General features: G+C 44.5%; 2 protein-coding genes across 2 annotated transcripts; both read right to left on the bottom strand.

The window, feature by feature from the left end:
* Nucleotides 1-3,113: 3,113 nt before the first annotated feature.
* LOC311528790 (ferritin heavy chain A-like) lies at nucleotides 3,114-5,346 on the bottom strand. Its single transcript, XM_084644213.1, has 3 exons — nucleotides 5,261-5,346; nucleotides 5,033-5,158; nucleotides 3,114-3,336 (listed from the first exon to the last, which is right to left on the bottom strand). Exons 1-3 carry the CDS (start codon nucleotides 5,273-5,275, stop codon nucleotides 3,181-3,183), a joined length of 297 nt encoding a protein of 98 aa, XP_084500339.1. The 5' UTR covers nucleotides 5,276-5,346; the 3' UTR covers nucleotides 3,114-3,180.
* Nucleotides 5,347-11,570: 6,224 nt separating this feature from the next.
* Nucleotides 11,571-15,133, bottom strand: LOC311529032 (ferritin heavy chain A-like; the record flags this gene model as incomplete). Its single annotated transcript, XM_084644676.1, has 4 exons — nucleotides 11,571-11,726; nucleotides 13,624-13,749; nucleotides 14,220-14,366; nucleotides 15,032-15,133. The coding sequence occupies 4 exons, from the start codon at nucleotides 15,131-15,133 to the stop codon at nucleotides 11,571-11,573; spliced, it is 531 nt and encodes a 176-aa protein (XP_084500802.1).
* Nucleotides 15,134-16,865: the final 1,732 nt, after the last annotated feature.

Below are 16,865 nucleotides of genomic sequence, written 5' to 3'. Positions count from 1 at the left end.
ACAGAACAATGCACCTTCCTCCTCCTTTGTTCTGGTACCTCAGGAACATCTCTGTATGCTCCATCTCCTCACACAGCAACTCCTTCATGAGCTTGGCCATGTGCCTCAGGCCACATCACCACAGTCAAAGTAGCAGAACTAGAAAAAAAGTACAGGAGACTAATGAAGATGTCTTACTTTTAGGAGACTATACCCCAATAGAAGATAAGGATCTAGGTAGCAGCTATACCAGGGGTTCTCAAACTGGGGGTCAGGACCCCACAGGGGGTTGCAAGGTTATTATTACATGGGGGGTCACGAACTGTCAGCCTCCACCCCCAACCCCGCTTCGTCTCCAGCATTTATAATGGTGTTAAATATATTTTTTAAAAGTGTTTTTAATGTATTGGGGGGGGGTGTCACACTCAGAAGCTTGCTGTGTGAAAGGGGTCACCAGTACAAAAGTCTGAGAACCCCTAAGCTATCCCTATAACAGAGGAACAAAAACACTTAAGGAAGCATATTCGTTTATACCATAAATAATGACAGGTTTCAGAGTAACAGCCGTGTTAGTCTGTCTTTGCAAAAAGAAAAGGAGTACTTGTAGCACCTTAGAGACTAACCAATTTATTGAGCATGAGCTTTTCGGATGCATCCGATGAAGTGAGCTGTAGCTCACGAAAGCTCATGCTCAAATAAATTGGTTAGTCTCTAAGGTGCCACAAGTACTCCTTTTCTTTTTACCATAAATAACATAAGTCTCCAGCCTTCTTAACCAATCTCCTGTCATTGATATACTCCAGCAAGATTTGTTCCATAACTCCAGCATTGTTGACATTCAAGGCTGTGGGAATGGTTCTTCCTAAGAGCCCACGAGTAGTTGCCCACAAGTTTAACGTTCACAATATGCTATCAAGTGTTACACAAGTGACATTTTGTTACGTTTGATTAAAGGTTTGTAATTCTGACCCCAGCAGATATAACCGAGGGTGGGGAAGAGAACTGTTGGGGGGCTTTCATTGCAAAGCCTGAAGAGTAGGAAAAAGAACCACTCACTATGGAACAGACAAAATCCCGTCTGCCATTGTCAGTAGCTTCATAGTCAGAGAAAACCCTTGAACCTGGGTTCTGTAGGGGCAGCTATGGCCTGACGAGCTATTACTGTCCAGCCCATGGAAATCCCTTTGTTTGGATTAGTTAGTGCTGCATGTTTGGGTAGTGGATGGGAATGGATTGTGCATAGAGAAAAGGGCCCACAAAATAAAAGTGAGACAGCCAGAACAAGTCTTTAGTCTCACTGCAAGTTAATAAACTCCATTTGCTAGCTACTTACACAGTGCACAACAGTGCATAGTTTCCACCATCTATGAAAGTGCCCACACTATGCTGCTTATCAACCGTTCCCCACCAGCAGCTGGAATGGTTATATTATTTCACCAGGAAGCATTTGGGTTTTGTAGGAAGGCACCTGAACGGAAGCATCACTATGGCAAACACTAATCAGCCTATACAAACATGGTCATAAAACCAGCACAGACTAAAGCAAGGGATGGGGCCTGGAGAAGTGAGGATTAAGTGGCCCACATTTAGGGCATTAAGCTGAGAGATTATAGTTATTAGGCATCTCAGTTTCTCTGCAGCCTGGATCGGGACACCACCATTTGTGCATTTCCCCTCTGGCTGTGCATGCAGCTATATCGGAGAGATGGAAGGCCTGTTGCCATAGTGACACTCCACAGAGAGCAGGGTTCAGGCCAAGGCTACTATGGAGATATGCTCCTGCAGTCAGAGTAGAGCTGGTCAAGAATGTTATTTTGGCAAGAGTGTCCAATCTCTGTCCATATGTGGACAGGACAAGTTTGACGTACCCAGTGTTTTCTGATTATAGTCAAGTCACCAGGAGACAGGATGAGGAAGTGTTCCATTGTCAACTTCAGAACAGAGAGCAAGAAAGCCAGGGGAATGCTGCTCTTTGGCCGGAGTTAGAGGGATTAGCACTCAAACTACCATGAAGTTTTAGACAGTACTGTATTATGCAGTCATGACATGCACTGTATCAGATGTCAGTCTTTTTGGACTTCTTGAGCTTATAAGTAACTCCTAGGAAACTTGATTCCCCATCACCCTTCTAAAAAGGGGGAACCATTTTACAGGGTATTGTGCAAGTGTATTTGTTTCATTTCAAGGTGGGTTTTTTTGTATGGGGAGGAGAAAGCCTGGGGAGAAAGCCCCAGGCACGAAAGTGGCTCTAAAGTAAACTGGTTCTCCCCCTCCAACCCATCCCCATCACAGTTTCAAGTAGTCAGAAAATGAAACCTGGATTAAATGTGAAAAGGTAATTTCCATCTAAAAACCATCCAGGAAGACTGACCGGCACATCTAGTTAATCTAATTAAACATTGCACTTTGATTCCCCTTTCCCCATAAGGGAATCCCATTATTCATTAGCTTCCCTCCTTCCACTCAAAATAGGGCCTAAATTTGGGAAATCTGATCAAGCCTTATATTTTACTTCAGGCTTCGTTGCTCACCATGAATCAATATGCAGAGTCCTGCTGTTCATGTACACCCACAGAAGATTTTCATTCTATTAGTATCAAACCTTTTCTGGGGTATCCCTTGATACCTAAGCTAAGCCATTCAGCATGGCTATCTAGTCAGTCTTAGCAGCACTAGCAGCTGAGAGAAGAGACTTAGATTGGCTGGACCTCCAGCATATCTAACTGGGCACTCCCTAAAGCATCCCCCCCATGCCTCCTACTATTTGAGGAACATAACACGTTCTACTCATTTTCCCTACTGCCTAGCAGACACTACACCAAGCCTCTTTGCTTTGGTACTAGGCAACTCCTGCTGTGGTGAACAGGACCGAAAATGGTGTTGTAGCACAGCAGACCCAAAATGTCTTTGCTCGTTATATTGCCTCTTACAGTGGCCATGGCCATATGCTTTAGAGTGTATTTGTCACAACTGGACTTCTGCATGTGGGAAGTGCAGGAGGAAGAGTCAATGACACTGTTTTAGGCCCTGTAACAGCTGATTAGACTTTTCATTGTATATTAAATTTAACAATGAGGAAACCAAGTAATAGCTTGAAGCCAAGTTTTATTCACCATACTGAGGGGTTAGGCAATGGATCTTTTGCTGTCTTCTAGAGGAGGGGTCCAGGGTTCTTACTGAAGGATAAAAGTAGAGAAGAGTTCAGCTGCTCTCCCCCAGGGTGTGCTTGTCAAACAGGTACTCTCCCATGGCATTCTGGGGCACTCCCAGGTGCTTCAGGTTGGTGAGGTGGTCTCCCAGTTGCTTGATGGCCTTCACCTGCTTCTCCAGGTACTCAGAGTCTGGGAAGTCACAGAGCTGCAGGAAAGAAGAGATGGACTCACTTCTGCTTCACATTACTGTTGGTTTAGCACATTTAACTGCCTGCTATGGTAAAGCATGACACCTACCCATGGTGTCCCTAGACCTCCAACTACCATAAGCTGGGACTGGACAACAAGGGACAGATGATACAAAGTTGCCCTGTTTTGTTCATTCCCTCTCAATCATCTGGAAAACTCTGCTGTCAGAGACAGAATACTGGGGTAGATGGACCATTGGCCTAATCCACTTAGGTCATTCTTATGGTCAAATCTGATAATAGCGATGTTGCCAAGTGTTCACGGCACAAAGTTTAGAGCCTTCCTTATTTGCTACACAGACAGTGCAAGCAAGGGGACAGATTACTAGGGCCATAACAAATTCGTGGCCATGAACCCCCCCTCCCCTCCCCACATCCTGGGCCGTGAAATCTAGTCTTGTGTGCTTTAACCAATACTATCCAGATTTCACGGGGGAAGAACAGCATTTCTCAGATTGGGGTTCCTGAGCCAAAGAGCGAGTTGGGGGGGGGGTCACAAATGTTATTTTAAGGGGAAATCGCAGTATTGTCACCCTTGCTTCTGTGCTGCCTTCAAAACTGGGCGGCTGGAGACCAGCAGCTGTTGGTCAGGTGCCCAGCTCTGAAGACAGTGCTTCACCAGCAGCGGTGGCAAAGTGAGGAGGAGGAGAATACCATGGCACCCTTACTCCTGCGCTGCTGCTGGCAGCGGCTCTGCCTTCAGAGCTGGGCTCCCGGCCAGCAGCCACCGCTCTCCAACTGCCCAGCTATGAAGGCGGAAGTAAGGATAGCAGTACTGCAAACCCCCCGCCCCAAGCACACACACCCCTACCTTTTTTGTGTTAGGACCCCTACAATTACAACACCATGAAATTTCAGCTTTAAATAGCTGAAATCATGAAATTTATGATTTTTAAAATCCTATGACCATGAAATTGACCAAAATGGACCACAAATTTGGTAGGGCCCAAATCATTTCGTAAGAGTTAAAGTAGTTTTTGTATGGATTTAGGGGAAGTTTGCAGAGGACTAGTATTTTCTGTTTCTTATTGGCAATTAACTAGATGCTGACTTTTGTTTTTCAGAAAGCAGCATTTTCCATTGCTGTGTAAACATGGCCAACATTTTAGGTGGGATAACGTTGGTTCCCAGGTTTATATAGTGGTCCCGAATGGCCCCTAGTTAGCGTATTTTTTAGCGAAGTTACACCAGGGATAAGTTCAGTTCAACTACACTCTCCAGAAGCTTGTTTATTAGCTTCAGTGATTGGCTTATACACAACAGTCCCTGAATCAAAAAGGAAGCTACTGCCCTTTTACCATATCAAACCAGAAAGGTAATTAGACTATCCTCTGCAATCTACTTAAGACCCAGCAATAGCTTATTGTAGGTGCCAATTAATCCATGACAGGTAGCTTGGGGATCTAGCAAAGCTCATGCTCTCAGTTCAGTTGCTAGTAATCATGAGGGCTATTAAGGACAGGATAAGTTACAGGCACCATATGCCTAGCTTAGAAGGCACTAAGCCACTGCTATGTCTCAACATTGATTAATGTTTTTCCTTGTGTCCACTCAGCCAGAGAGTTAGGCGAACATGGAGCATTAAACTTTGAGTTCACAAATGCCTTAACATCTCCACAAGCAGGATTTGAGGGCAGCGGCATGATTACTCACACAGGAATCACTCTTCTCCATAGCCAGCTTCTGCAGGTCCAACAGGGCCTGGTTCACAGTCTTCTCCAGCTGCAGGTCACATTGCAGGGCCTCCAGGCTGTTCCCCCACTCATCCCGCTCTGGCTTCTGCATGAGGAAAAAACAAACCAAAAATGCATATTATTTATATATATATATATATATATATATATATATATATATATATATATATGCACTAGTAGACCTCACCTTCATGAGGATCATAGGGACTCTGCAGGGGGACTCATATACTTTGCAGGAGAAATAGGTAGGCTCCAAGGAAAGTAACAAGGGGCACTTAGATTAGTCCTCTGTTCTCAGGAGGAGGGAACAGCGCTGAGAGCTCCCTTGAAGTATTCCACTCACCCACTCTCCCTTCCCCTGCCACACAAGGCAGACTGCAGAAGTAATACAAAGGAGCAGGCTGCCACCCCCTGCAGGAAAGGGGGAGTAGTGGTATGGCACAAACATAAGTGAAAAAACATAGCAGTGAGGAATGATTTAAGATGCATCAGGCAGACTGAGTTTGTATTTTGAGGCTCATCTGAACAGCTATGCCTGCTGAGTCTGCCATAAGGTCCCTCAGCCCACCAGTATTGGGTGAAGTTGTCCACTTTACTGCTAGCAGCCTTTCTTCAGGCAGCCCTGAGTATACAGGAGCCTTTAGAACAGAATTAACTCTATTTGTGTTTATCAATACTATTGTAGAGGAAGCAGCAAGATCACGGACTACAGCTAAGCATATTGCAGGAAAAAGATGTACAGGCTTCCCACACAATTTTTAAATGCAGATCCACAGCACCCCTTAGTGTTCCAGTTCCAAGTTACAGAATATGTATTAACAGATGGATTAACTAAATAGAGGCTTCTCTCCACTCAGAGAAAAGGAGAAACACTGAAATTATTGAAACTGCTCATAAATAAATCAGTAATAACCTCACATTATAGATTCAGTGCTTTCAGATAAGCTCTTAATATGGTTTCAATAATCCCTTTCCTGGATACATGAATGGATTTGTTTTGTACCTTGATGTCCTTCCTGCAGGACAACACGCCCCCCTCATTTGTTGTGGGGTGACAAAAACCTCTCTGTATGCTCCTTTGCCTCATAGGACTTCTCCTTCAGGAACTGGGTCACGTACCTCAGAACCACAACAGCACCATCAAAATAGCAGGACTGAGGAAATACGAGAAGTGAGAGTAGTGAGATTATACATCACACCTGGGGGTGGTTAAGGAGCCACCAATAGTTGAAAGCCTCTTATATACATATATATCTCCTACAAAGTAACTAGCTCTTACCTCCTATGAGAACACCTTCCTTCCTGCTGCTTCTGCAGCAGTGCTTCAAAATCCTCAAGTTTCTGTCCCCCACACATAGGCCTTTAGCCCAAGCCATTCTGTAGCCACAGCATCCTGAATAACTCCCCATTATTTTCGTAGTAGTATTTGTACCTCCAACTTAATGCATTACTATAGTCTCTGGATAAGATATCAGCCAGTAGTTCTTCTCCCCTCCACCAAACAAACAAACAAAAACACCACCACCAAAAAATAAAAGTCCACAAGCATTTCTAAATTAAAGCCTTAGACCTCTAAGAAAAGGCTAAGAAACACAAACACTCACCATGGACTGATGTACGCAGCTGACATACAGCTCCTTGTTTACCACGCAGTTCACAGCAGCCTCACATTCAGCAGGGAAGTTCTGGCGCACCTGGGACTCCATTCGGGAGACACAGCACTACAGTATCTTTAATAGTTCAGCAACCTAGTGAGGTTCTGAGTAAACTCTACTAAAGCACAAACACAACTCAGAACAAATGTAAAAATCTTGCCTCACACAGTTACTATTAATACTGCTCAGACAAGGGTGTGGCAGCTACTTCTAGCTAATAGAATTCTTTCTTCCACCCCAATTAGCCTCCTGGACAGTGTCTGACAGATATTCCACAGGTGACAGCATTATTCAGCAATGAGCCAGCCCAGCAGTTTCCACGGGTAATGGACACACTTTCTTGGAACAGCCCAGGTAGGTGCCTTTTGGCTCCTTCCCTTTGACTGTGAAGAGTATGATACAGTAAGTGTAAAAGGAGGAGAAAATTGAGTAAAGATATACAGATTATATCAATCAACTTCTAAGGTGCCTCTATATCACCAGTCACTGTGATATTTAGCTGTTGGTACCTCACAGTCACTTCTAGTAGCTCCAGTAGTCGTGTGCCTAAAGTGTACGCAGTTTACCAGTGCATACTGAATGGCACCAGGAACCATCTTTAGGATCTATTAGAAGCCCACACCTTGCCTGAGGCATACGCCTAAAACAACATACAGCAGCACTCTCTGCTCTGTAGTCTAGTACTCTGAGTGTGACATTAGAAACCAACCATTCCTGTGTTCTAATCCCACATTACACTGACTCTCTCTGCAGCTATAGGCAAATCATTTCACCTTTCTGCCTTATTTTTCCCATCTGCAAAAGATGAATAATCATGCCATTTGCCTGATTCAAAAGGGAGCTGACTGATTGAATTAGCTTTGAAGTTGGAAAATGCCATGTAAATACTCAATATTATTTCAGCACTCTGAGATGACTCATAGCCAAGACATGGTAAGGGGTGACCTTCCCCCTTCACTCTGTGGGAAACTGGAAAGAACAAGCTATGCCACACTTATAATCGTTGCAATTTAAATATTTAGGAAACAGTATCCTCCTTTATTGGCTTTTGCTCTGCATTTGCTAAGCTGTGTGTACATATAGTGCTAAAATGTCACAGGGCTCGTGTGGCCTACCAGAATGAACCTTGCAAGGGGCGTCATGGACTCCTGGGTTCCAACACGGACTCATTCTAAAACAGATAATCCCTCAGACCGCGAGCGCCTCGGCATAGGGACTGCGCAAACGTCCGAGCACATTGTGGGCACCGATGCACTTAAATAAAAATAATAATAGGGAGTTCATTATAGGATCAGGGCCTGATGCACTATACCCTCAATCTTGCAAACACTCAGGCTCATGCTTAACTCGCAGCACTTAAATATTTCTATTGACTTTGGTTGGACAGCTCGTGTGCATAAGGTCAAACTCAGGAGTGTCTGTAGAAGTTTGGCCTTGTGCAAGGCACTCCACAGCTTGTCATCTATAAAATGGGGATAAAATGGACTGAACTCCACCAGGGGTACATCAAGGATAGTTAGGTAAAATGCTTTGAACATGCTATGCTTTGAGCATGTGAAGTTATAAGTATTACATCAGTTGTGCTACAACTTTGTCATCTGTTATGAAGTAAAAGCAAATCACAGTCCCAGCTCTGGAGCAGTCCCCTTAGTGGGCTGCCCTAAAACCATAGACCCCAGAAACCCTGAGGTCCCTGACTTTGAGCCAGCCTTGTAGGCCACTGAGCTGCCAAGAAAGTGGCCTGGGTTATGTTGTACCACTGCCTGGGTTACATCAGAGCTTCACTGAAACTGAACAATCTCCACAAAACATTTCCACTTAGACAAATCAGCAAATTCAGACAAAAATGTTTTGTCTGAATTTTTCTAATGAAAGCTAATATTTATATTGTCCCCTTTTATGCTGTGGGGGGAGCGGGATGGATTTTGGTATAGGACATTCACCATTTGTTACTGTAACTTACACTTGGGCTAATACCAGAAAATTGTAACCTCACATTGGGGCCCCGATAAAATGTGTCCCAATTCCAAACCTGGACTGACAAAGTTTTGCAAAAGGTAAAACACTATGGCTTTTCCCAGTGTTTGGGAATAGTGAAAGGCCAAAACTGGAAGCAGAAAGATGGGTAAATGCAGGGTAAACGCATTACTTTAGTAGACATTACCTTCAGATTATGTGGTGGATATCACGGTCAGGAGTGGCTCACAACTGTGAGTGCCTACCTACAGGCAGACACCCCAAGCTCGTGGCTTGTTCTATAATTAGATTTCACCAAGCCAGTAACAAATGTGAACTCCTTGATCACTAGAACAGTCTTTTCCATAGAATCCCAGGCAGTCCCCTTCGATTCTCCAGTCTATCTTGCCCCCCAAACAAACTGGACGTTATGATAAAATGATTAGTTACACCAAAAATCACATCAGTTAGGTTGCTTCTAGTCCCAAGAGACCAGTCACTTACCCCAGATAAATTGGCACTCTAGATCTTACACCAAAGACAATGCTGGCAGGCAATTCTATAGTAAACTACCTAAACGTTTATTAGTTAAGAAAAGGAAATGAGAGTTATTGAGAGATTAAAGCAGGTAACCTATATATACAGGTGAATCACAGCCTAAAATTCTAAATGGTGGCAGTGATGTAATAAACCCAGTTTCCCAAAAGTCTTTTCAGAGTACCCAGATTGTCTCTGGGGATCTGCGCTTTGCATCTAGTTCACTTCCCTGTAAGAGTCCAAACAATCCAGAGATGCAGGATCCTTCCTTGAATCCATACTTATAGCTCACAGAAAACAAGCTGACAGTGTCACTACCCTCATGGGATTTTCCTTTAATGATGGAGAGTGAGGAATGCAGTTTGAGTTTTTAACCTTCACTCCACACACAATGACCACTTGCCTTGGAGTTCACATTTTTCTATTAAAGGTCTTCATTTGCATTCCACAAGGCTTCTTTCTCACTGGATGGGTGATTAATTTGCAGGGATACACAAAATGTAAATGTTTGCTACTACATTGCAACAGGATATAGATGAATGAAAACAATACAAGTAACATCCCATTAGTTTTCATGACATTAAAACACCAAATACACTCTTGTACATTTAACAATCATCACTTTGCTCTATACTAATACACAAATGAATTGGCCTGGGGTTTCAACCTGAGTTGTCACTTACTCTGCCAGTGTCACAGTGGGCATATCATGCAGTTGTCCTTTAATTGCAATGTATTTGCTGGTCTGCTAAAAATCATCCCTTTATCCATTTTTTTTCTTTAAGTTATTTCACCACGCACACAAATCATACAAAACAAAATCATCACGTTGACACTCTGCTCTCTTAGTAGATGGTATTGGCTCAGATGACATCACAAAATTGATTTTCAGGAAGTTCAGACACAGTCTGCCTTACATTTTGCTCAGGTCCCGCTCTGTTTCTTCGGGTTAATCTAAATCTCTTTTTTCCAAGATCCCATGATGTCTTCACAGAAATGTCTTAGCCCACCTGCATTAAGACATGTGTGGGAAAGGGAAATTCATACAAGCAGCTGGAACAATTGGGGGACTACTGTGAAATTCGTGAGGTCTTCTTACCCCGTCTTTTTTTTTTTTTTTTTAATTTATACACACACTCCTCGGAAGGAAAACCAGGAAGAATCCCCATATTACCCTACCGTACTTCTCAAAGCCAAGGTCACTGTTAACCTATTAGCTCTCTATCATGAATATTCAAGTGACCCCCATGTTATAGGGCCACCTCAAGCAGGTATTTGGGAAGAGCCACTTGAAGTTCTGCTGACAGTGGTGGTCACCATGCAAAGCTGAAATGATTACATTAACAATTTTCAGACACTAAGCCGTCTTAATTCCCATTCACCACTCTCCCCGCTAGGGTTCCCAAGCTGCCAGACAAAACTGTAGCCTGATTTCAGGAGCAAACAAATCTATATATGCCACTTGATGTACAGAGATGGAAGGAAAAGAGGTCCACATTTACTGCCATTATGGGGGGGTGTTTTGAGAGAGACATGCTAGCCTCTGTTGGAAAAAGTCATTTTGTTGGAGCAACAACCTGGTCATAACTTAGGAGGTAGAGGAGTTTCTACTCCTAAAATATGCTCTTGGAAATCATTAAGTAATGTGGAAAAGTGACTTGGAATTAATATGATTCTTACCCCATCCACATGGGTTCCCCCACCCCTGTGTTATTCAAGTACTTATTACTCCAGAGTAAATATAGGATACCAAACCACAGAGGTTGAATCAAGGGTTTTAAAAGGATTGTCTCTAATCTAAAAGCAGGTTAGGCTAGGAGAGGGAGGAAATTCAAGGGCATGTGTAGTATTACTGGGCCAGCTCTTCTTGTTGCTTAGAGATACTGGAATTGAGCCTAGGGCTCTGTAGGAAGTATGTTGAAAGAGTGCCTAACATGGTTTGAATGCTGTTGCAATTTTAACTAAACGCATGAGATGGCTTTTAGAGGGCCTGGTTTTGCCAATATCTGTGCCAGGGCAAGTCTAGGGAGGGTTAGTTTTCTAAACCACTTCTTACATCAAGACCCAGTCTTTTCTCCTTTACACCTGCTTTACCCACTGTAGAGCATACACTACTCAAAGCACCACCCAAGTTTAGATCTACACTGCATGATTGCTAGCAAGGGGAACACAATTCCTCATCCTGCCTTTTCCATCTGAATTCCTGCACCCTCTAAGGGCCAACCCCCCCCCCCCCCCGCCCGCCCACCCCCTCATACAAATGGAGCAGATACCAGATTGCAACTGAAAGTCAAGTTTTATTCAGATTCATAATAGCCAGCATGACAAGAAGCCATAGAAGTAACTAGTTCAGCTGCTCCCCCCCAGGGTGAGCTTGTCAAACAGGTACTCTCCCATGCCATTCTGGGGCACTCCCAGGCGCTTCAGGTTGGTGACATGGTCTCCCAGCTGCTTGATGGCCTTCACCTGCTCCTCCAGGTAGTCAGACTCCAGGAAGTCACAAAGCTGCAAGGTAAATGGACATTTAGTTTCAATCTCTCGGATCAGGAACAGATCTTGATGGTCATACATCATGATGTGTGCAGGTAACAAAGGACTGAATGCAAATATTTGAAATCCACTACCTTTAACTGGAAGAGTCCTGGGACTGGAAAGAATAGGTGTTCTTCTTTCAAGTTTCAGCCAGGAGAAAGATTGTGGTGGAGCAGTCATTCAAGTGTAACATTTACCTACAGTCCAAATTCCCTCCCACCCCTTAAATCTATAGCTACCCCCATGCATTTTGGGCTTTAGCCTAGAGAATGTTAGCTGGGAAAGAGCTTCATACTGGTGATGGTTTTTTACTTCATCCAGCAACATTCTATACTGTATGGCTAGAAATAGGCAATAGCTGATGCCATTCACCACAGGTTAAGGTCTTGTTAGCAGCCACAAGGAAGAGAGACATCTAGACATCTCAGTTCTGACAGCATGTGTTTTGCTGACTCATTTCAATTCAATACTGCCCTTTCTGCTGGTTTTATACTGCACTAAAGTTTAAATGTTCACACTTTAGTCTAAGTTGCTTTATTTAGTTAGCAGTAACGCTCTTTCAGGAAGGCTCCCCCCCATCATTCCCTTTCTCACCCTCTCTTAGGTCCAGAGATTCCTATGGCCCCAGTTAATCCACTGGGGAACAAGTATGGCCCTATCAGAACATTTGGCAATAGGAGGACCTTGACCCATGATAGCTTGTGGTCATTAGGATTTCCCTGCCCAGTTCAGAAGTGCCTCCTTTCAAGGCTCATCTTAGCTGACCCAAGTACAGAGCGTGTGCTGCTATATAAAGCAGTGGCATGAACTAGGCCAGGGGTGGCCAACCTGAGCCTGAGAAGGAGACAGAATTTATCAGTGTACATCGCCAAAGAGCCACAGTAATAGGTCAGCAGCCCCCCTATCAGATCCCCCATCCTGCTCCCAGCACCTCCCACCCACCAGCAGCCCCACACCTCCCCCTCAGCTGTTTTGTGGCATTCAGAAGGCTCTGGGGAGGAGCAAGGGCATGGCAAGCTCAAGGGAGGGGGCAGAAAGGAGTGGAGTAGTGGCAGGACCTGGGGCAGAGCCAGGGGTTGAGCAGCGAGCACCCCCGGGGGCACTGGAAAGTAGGCGTCTGTAGCTCCAGCCCTGGTGTCGGTGCCTAGATAAGGAGCTGCACATTAACTTCTGAAGAGCCGCATGCAGCTCTAGGCCACAGGTTGGCCGCCCCTGAACTAGGCCCTCCTTAGAAGGGGTTGCTTTAGCTGATCAGTTCATACCTCAGTGAATTGCTCCCCAGCAACCTCTCACCTAAAGCACATGTCCAACTCCCAAACACTTCTTTTGTCACTCCTTTTTCAGAGTCAAAGAGCTTTGAAGGAGTTAGAGTATAAGAGGGGGATGCTGTCTAGGTTCCCATGCTATTGCTTCTTCCCCCCCATTTGAAGCAAGTGGGGAAAGCCAAGACAAATACAGTTATGTTTTTTCTGAAGGTTTGACAACTTAAACTGTTAACAAAAAACCTAACCACCCTGTTTTTCCATCGGGAAGATTTGTTGGTCAGAGTTCCCAGCTGAGAGAGGCAGCTTCCTTAAAAGACATGAGTTGACAAGGCACAGAAGTGGGAAGTAGTATACAGCAGTGGCTTCTAGATTTCTGATTCATGTACAATCTCAGAATATTGTAGTGAAGTGAATGGATGCAACATCAAGCTCATGTGACCCCAGTGGTCTACCAACCACAGTTTGGGAACGTTTGCACTATAGCTCTGGTGCCTCAGAACATTTCTTCCTTTTTACGAAAGGATTGGCCTACTGGCCAATCACCAAGAAGTTCTTCCCATGCAGTTGCCAACTTATTCCCTTTCTTCCTACTACCTTATACTCACATGGGGGTCATTCTTCTCTGTGGCCAGCTTATGCAGGTCAAGCAGGGCCTGGTTCACAGTCTTCTCCAGCTGCAAGGCACATTGCAGGGCCTCCAGGCTGTTCCCCCACTCATCCCGCTCTGGCTTCTGTTCAGCGTTGACCAAGAAACCAAGCAACATTCAGTCCAAACCAACTTCACCACTCACTGAAGGTACATGGTGACCCACTGCCTACTCACCCTGACACTTCTCCTTCCCCATGCCCTGGTATGCAAGGAAGTAGTACCCACTGAGTAGACCAAAAAGATGCTTCCTACAGAAATAGGAACTAGAGCTCTAAGTAAGGGACGTTAATATACAAAAAAGGTAAAGGACCAAGCAGGATACCAAGATTGTATAACTACATGCATCTGTATTAAGTAGATTTATGAGAGCTGTCCATGTTATACCTTTGGGGAAAGGATTAGCACATAGATAATTAATGTTGTCTAAGAAATGACAACCCCAACCTCTGATGCCTCTAGTTGTTTTCCCCTCCCATCCCCAATCCAAATCCATAGGGCTCATTAGTATTTGTGAATTTTTTGGAAGGAAGCCCGTATTATATAGTTTCTCACCTTGATATCCTGTAGGACAATGCGTCCCCCTCGCTTGTTCTGGTAGGTCAGAAATTTCTCTGCATGCTCCCTCTCCTCATGGAACTGCTCCTTCAGGAACTGGGCCATGTGCCTCAGGGCCACATCATCACGGTCAAAGTAGAAAGACTAGGGAGAACAAACAAACCATTAGTGACAACAGTATTTTTAAAATATGGCTACACCAGACCCAATAGCAGGCAATTTAGGGATCTTGGATAGTGCTCAGACTGACACACACTCAGAGCAATGGAATTACACCAGTGCAATACACACCCCCTGAGATTAGAGCAACTCTGGAGAAGCCCTATTCTTACTACTACCAGCCTGTAGGAAGAGCAACTTCCAACTACTATGTGTTTCATGTGGAGATCCTTGCCACTGAATCAGTTACCATCATATCTGACCTTCAGTTTGCAGCTCAGTACACTGCAAAGGAGAGACTGCCTGGAAGAGATGCATGTAGAACCTTCATAAATACAAACCTATGTGTTTTTTTTCCTGAATAGGGGAGAATTTCTGTAGCAGCAGCCATCATCCAGAGACTGGAAGTCTCTAGAGGAAAAGGAACACAATCCCTTTTGAAATATAGCTGCAGCTTACATCAGCATTTCATTGCTTTGAAAGAATAAGAGTAGGCCATTCAGCAGAAGCACTCAGTGTTTTCCAGACTAGGAAAACAAATTCTACAGACATTACACCTGAGCAAGAAAGCTCTCCAGCAATGCCCGTTTGCAACCATAGGCCACACTTACCTTCAAACAGAGAACAGCAGGAGAAATAGAAGCACTTACCATGGAGAGGTAAACATAGCTGGCATATAACTCCAAGTTCACCATGCGATTAACAGCAGCCTCACAGTCCAGGTGGAAGTTCTGGCACACCTGAGACTCCATCTTTGCCAGTCCAACAAAAGCTTAAATAAGAATGACACACAGTTCTACACAAGCTCTGTGAAAACAGAACCTCCACCCACAAAAAAGAGAAGAACTATTCCCCTGCCTAGCACAGCTGCTCTTAATAATGGTCAGAAAGGCTGTAGGCATGATTGGCAGCTGCTGTTGGCCAGTGGAAATTCCCTTCTCCAGCAAGGAGCTAGTTAACATTGTGGGCGTGGCTATAGCAGCATTTCCACCAGGGAGAGGTTCATTTAGCAACATTTCGTCTCTTGCTCTGAGCCCAGCTAAAGGAGCTGGGGTTTGTAGATATTCTCCAAACAGTGAGGTCGCTCCCTGGTTCCTTTGTGTCGGATAACTGAGGCATTAGCTCTGAGGTGGAGAAAACAGCCAATAAGTCAGATTTCCCCACCAAGAACTGCTCTGAAGAGATGAAAGTTTCATCAGGAGTCTGGGGCAATGATGCCTATTGTGCACGCGTTAATGTATTTTTTAATTCTGCACTTGGGTGTGAGAGGCTTGGCATGAAACATGTGACTTTTATGCATCTGTCAGTCCCTTCTCTGTGTAATCAGACTTCTCTTTTGGATCCCAAGTGTAGCCCAGCACTGTAGTATGGACATGTGGGAGTCACAGGGAGAGTGGGAAACACAGGACACAGAGAGGTTGCTGGGACAGGAACACCCGGTTGATGGCAGGAGATATTTCACACTATTGCCTTTGCAGACACCAGAATTAGGGAAGCGACCGATGATTGAGGTTCCACCAGGAATTGCCATGGCATACACATTTGCAGGGGCGTGAGATGGGCAGCTCATGTGGCTCAATAGAAGCAGCAGGTGGGGTCACTTCTGTGATTTAGTATCTGAAAGAAAAAAATTTTGGCTTCTGTACCTCTGTAACAAACACCCCTGCTGTCATGAAAAGACGATGTAGGGGGTCCAAGAAAAGGCGGCATGGCATTCTTTTTCTGCCTTTTATTGAAGACTTATTTAAATTGATACCCATTGAAAATATTAACCAAACTCTGTCCCTCAGGCACCTCACTTCTGTCTAAAAGAGCTGGGCTCAGCTGGAACATCCTGGCTTTTGGCCTCTGGCTGCTGCAGAATACAAATAATAGTTGATAAAGAAACTCTTTCAAGCAATTGTCTTGAAGTGAGAAAAAAAGATGGGCTAGTTTGCCCCTTATTTCTCCTGGGGCAGTTTGCTTCTTCTCCACCCCTACCCTCCCTTTGGTTTAGTCCCTTTTAGTGTCATTGGATTACAAGATGTGCCCCCCACCTCCCCTGCTACAGCTAGTGAAACCATTCAAGTGTTGTCCATGAGGTTCCAGTGAAGAGAGACATAAGCCTTGGTACTAGGGGCACTTCTCTGCAGAAGTCATGACAGAGGAAAAAGTCCTTTTTAAAAGAGCAGGGCTGTGTCCAGCTTGGGTCATATTATATTCCATGCCTCTTAAGTTCTCCCTACTTTGTCCATTGTCACAATTATACAGCCTCTAGCCTGTCTTCAAAACTGACAGCTAGTGCTGCTGATGGGTGCCTGTTGGCTTTCACCTGCTGGAGAGCAGCATTTTAGTAGATTCATAGATATTAAGGTCAGAAGGGACCATCATGATCATCTAGTCTGACCTTCTGCACAATGCAGGCCACAGAATCTCATCCCCTGCCTCCTGCAAAAACTTCTCACCTATGTCTGAGCTACTGAAGTCCTCAAATCATGGTTTAAA

Source organism: Lepidochelys olivacea (assembly GCF_965140295.1).
Source record: "Lepidochelys olivacea isolate rLepOli2 genome assembly, chromosome: 12".
NCBI lineage: Eukaryota > Metazoa > Chordata > Testudines > Cheloniidae > Lepidochelys > Lepidochelys olivacea.
The sequence above is the reverse complement of the archived record's forward strand: the minus strand, read 5'-3'. Positions and strand labels throughout refer to the sequence as shown.

Coding starts and splice junctions, on each gene's coding strand:
- LOC311528790 (XM_084644213.1), bottom strand. Junction 3,337..5,032: donor TGGAGAAGAGTGATTCCTGT/GTGAGTAATCAT, acceptor TCTTTCCTGCAG/CTCTGTGACTTCCCAGACTC.